Raw genomic sequence first — 3655 nt, 5'->3', positions numbered from 1 at the left:
CTGATGGCAGTAGTCATATATACAGTCATTACATATTGCACGTGGTGTGCAAAGACATCCAGCAGCCCAACCTAAAACACTTTTCAAGTAAAATACTGGTCTGTATTTCTCCTAAGCTAACACAGTTGAACACATCTAGCTGACAGTATCCTTTTTTTGAATGAGACTAAAGAGTAGTTTAAAGACTGGAAAATAACAAGCTGTTCTCTGACAAAAGGTACTAGCAAATACTATCACAGCTCTTCTCTTGCCATGTTTCTCTCATCGATCACTTAAACTTTCTGGGTTTGGTTTTGGAGGGGTTTGTTGTTCCCCCTGCAGCTGCATCAGTCTGCAGAACTCCTGGAATGTGCAAATTTCAAGTTCTGAGCCATAGCTACTTCAGGAGCATCTTTCTCCTTCACATTCTGACTTCATTTGTCATTCTCTACACACAAAAATGTTTCCTCCTGCAAAGTCTGCAGGCAATTTATTCTATTTTACTCACACAGGATCTACACATTGTGTAAACTGAACAATCTGCATACACAGATTTTTAAGTGACACACACCCTTTAAGTAAGGAAAATTTGCAAATGCATATGTTTCCCTTTTGAGGAATTAAAGCAAATATTTATATTTAATAGGTTTACACACTGGTGTTTCAGCAATCCTAAGTAACACCTGGAGATGTTAAACATTAAGTGACACATGGGAAGTACTACTGCGAGTTCTATGGTTTGCCCTTTTTAACATTTAGCACCTTTTCACTATTTTGATTTTGTTTAAAATAACAGCAGATAAACAATTTTTCAGTTATCTGTTTCTTCTGTAGTCATCCATGTTTATCTTCATCTGCTTTATTCAAAACGTTAGTGAAGATCTTTCAGTGCCAATTCTAAAATCAGACTGAATATTTAGCACTGAGCAAACCTAAAAAAGAATACACAAAAGTGTTTCAAAGCACCTATTTTCCAAGAACAATGTTCAACAGATCTCTCTCTGTTTCTGTTCTTCTGGTCCCACTTGTAGTTCATTACCAAACAACATTTTCAATTTTCATTTAAAGAATACTTTTCTTTTATTTTGCATTCACTATCCATTGGGGATCTTCAACTATGAAGCATTTTAATTTACTTTAAATATTCGTACTACACGTGCAGAAGAGCAATAATTGCTCTGCATAAATAGTGTGGGTTTGAGCAGGTTTAGAGACTAAGTATTTTCAGAAATTAATATTTTGTGCTAAAATAACAACTTAATCTTACAGACCTGTTTAAATTTTCCTCTGATTTTTTCCAGATCTTCTTGCAGCTTATCATAAGTGGGGTCTTCATATGGGAATTTCTGAATCATGCCTATTAATGAATCCAGAGCCCTTATCTTTTTGCTAGAAAATAAAAAAAGAAATCAAACCAGGAAATCCAATGAGCATACAACATTTTTTTCCCCATCAATCACTATAAAGATTACAGCAATTCTTCTATGTAGTAATTCAGAGCATAGAAGCCAGACCTCCATCCCTCTAATTAAAACTTTCAACTCCCATTTAGCTCATTGAGTGTGTATTTGATACATATTTAAGCTATAATCAGCTATTAAGCTGTAGGACAAACAACAAATTAAGGTTTCCCTTTTAACTTAGCTGCCAAGAGTTGAGAAATATTCAAGGTTTTTCAGAAATGGTGATGAGATGACTGAGTGAGAGTGGGAAATGCAATCCTTTCACTGACTGCTTCTGCAAGGAATGCACCTCCACCTTATCTAGAGCTTCCCCTTACACAGCACAACTCCACGTGTCCCCTGGCTTCTCTCCTCCAGGCTGAAGAAACCAGGTTCTCTTTTCCTCTTCTCATTATCACATGTTCCAGCACATGATACACCCCAGTGTCTCCCTGCTCAACTTTCTTCTTTCTTTTAGAATTTCCTCTCTGCTGAGGGAGAGGCAGAACTGCACCCCACAATCTGAAATGGTATTGAAGGAACACCTTTTAGCCTCACCTGTTCTTTTCATCCGTGCATTTCTGGAGCAGGCACTGCCAGGTCAGTGCAAACCCAAGGTAGCAGCCAACCTGTGAATTCATAAACACCTCATGAGGGGAAAGAAAGAAATCCACACAGTGTAACTAGCCAAAGAAAAATAAAGCACCACATTGTATCCCATTTGTCAGGAAACAAATCACCAGATGGACAAACATGTTTCCACACTGAAATCTCATTAAGTATATTTGAAGTGAAGCTTCCAGTCAACTTTTCCTTGACACAAGTTTTTGTATGAAGCTACCCAGTTTTGGAGGCTGTGATTGAACGTTCTCACCTTGGAACTACAGAGCTGCAGCACAGGCAGGAAAGCACTCCAGCACTGTGCATCTCTGTATCACACCCAAACACGACCCAAAACTGGACAACAGCCATCCTTTTAGAAACTGAGTCCAGCTTCTTCACTGCAAAAGATTAATGCCATTGCTATGCTTCTTTCTGCAGGTCATTAACCTTCTGAAAGATGAAAATACCTAAAGGGCAAACTGCCCAATTACCCAAAAGGCTCCAACAGAGCAAAGAAATTTAGATTTGTGGTGTTGTACTGGGAGTAAGGATTCCTGTAGCACAGCTTCCCACTAAAGCTGGAAAAAACCCAGTTTGGGTCCAAAAATACTGTAAGGCCATTGCACAGCACTGGACACACTCCACGGTGTGACAAACTGGAGCTGGGCATGTGAGACAAGCTCAGGTGCCTCACCACCACCTGCCAGTCCTTTCATTTCTAGGAAGGTGTGGGCAATGCCAGCCCCCACACCTGACCCCACGTCCTGAGAACAACCCTGCCCAAACTGACAAACTCTCCAACAAAAACACACAGAACTGCCCCCTTATGGCTCTCCACCCAAAGTGCCTCAACATTCCATGGTTTTCCCTAATGCTAAGCCACAGGGGATGACACAGGGGGAACCTGCACCCACAATTTTGGGTTACAAAAATAAATGTGTGGTCCATCTTTTTTTTTTTTTTCTGAGCAAGTATTTTTTGTTTTTATCCTCCCTCTCAAAAAAAAAACCCAAAGAACCAAAAACCCACATAACAAACAAGCCCAGAAAACATAAGCCCACCTATTTAACTGTTCAAATCACAGTACCACCTTTACACTAGTTCATTAGTTGCATGGTTCTTCTTGGACATGCACAACTCAGTGTAACATAGCAGGCCTCAGACTACCAGTAGATCAGATTTACTCAAAAATGCCTGTGTTACAGTAATTTCCTAAAGAGAACACTGCTCTTCTGGAGTAACTCCTCATTTACCTCAGAGCCGATCTTGGCACCATGGAGTGATCCATATCTCCTCCCCTCAGCAGCCCCAAGGTGGCTGCCCTCAGCATACCCCTCCTCATAGCCCTCGCCATGGAACCTGTACAGACAGGAGGATAACCTTTTATTTATGTTTTCACTCCATATCAAACTCAAACTGCACGCAAGCAACTCACAGAAACAAACCCACGCTGCACCACCTCTGAAACTCAAGTATTTACACTGAGAAATGCCACATAGCAATGATTTCTATTGGGACACAACTACACACAGGGTGATCTTTTGAAACAAGTTTCTCATTCAGCATGAACAACGCAGCCTGCAATCCAGCTCAGCACTTTCCCCAGAAGAACAGCACTAAGCACAAGCTCA

At 40.5% G+C, this 3655-nt stretch overlaps 1 protein-coding gene across 1 annotated transcript; it reads right to left on the bottom strand.

Moving 5' to 3' along the window:
• Nucleotides 1–810: 810 nt before the first annotated feature.
• Nucleotides 811–3383, bottom strand: ORAOV1 (oral cancer overexpressed 1; the record flags this gene model as incomplete). Its single annotated transcript, XM_008942267.1, has 4 exons — nt 811–911; nt 1251–1368; nt 1980–2050; nt 3278–3383. Coding segments are annotated over 4 exons (364 nt in total), but the record flags the coding sequence as incomplete, so codon positions are not given.
• Nucleotides 3384–3655: the final 272 nt, after the last annotated feature.

Source organism: Merops nubicus, unplaced genomic scaffold (assembly GCF_000691845.1).
Source record: "Merops nubicus isolate BGI_N331 unplaced genomic scaffold, ASM69184v1 scaffold17286, whole genome shotgun sequence".
Taxonomy (NCBI): Eukaryota; Metazoa; Chordata; class Aves; order Coraciiformes; family Meropidae; genus Merops; species Merops nubicus.
The sequence above is the reverse complement of the archived record's forward strand: the minus strand, read 5'-3'. Positions and strand labels throughout refer to the sequence as shown.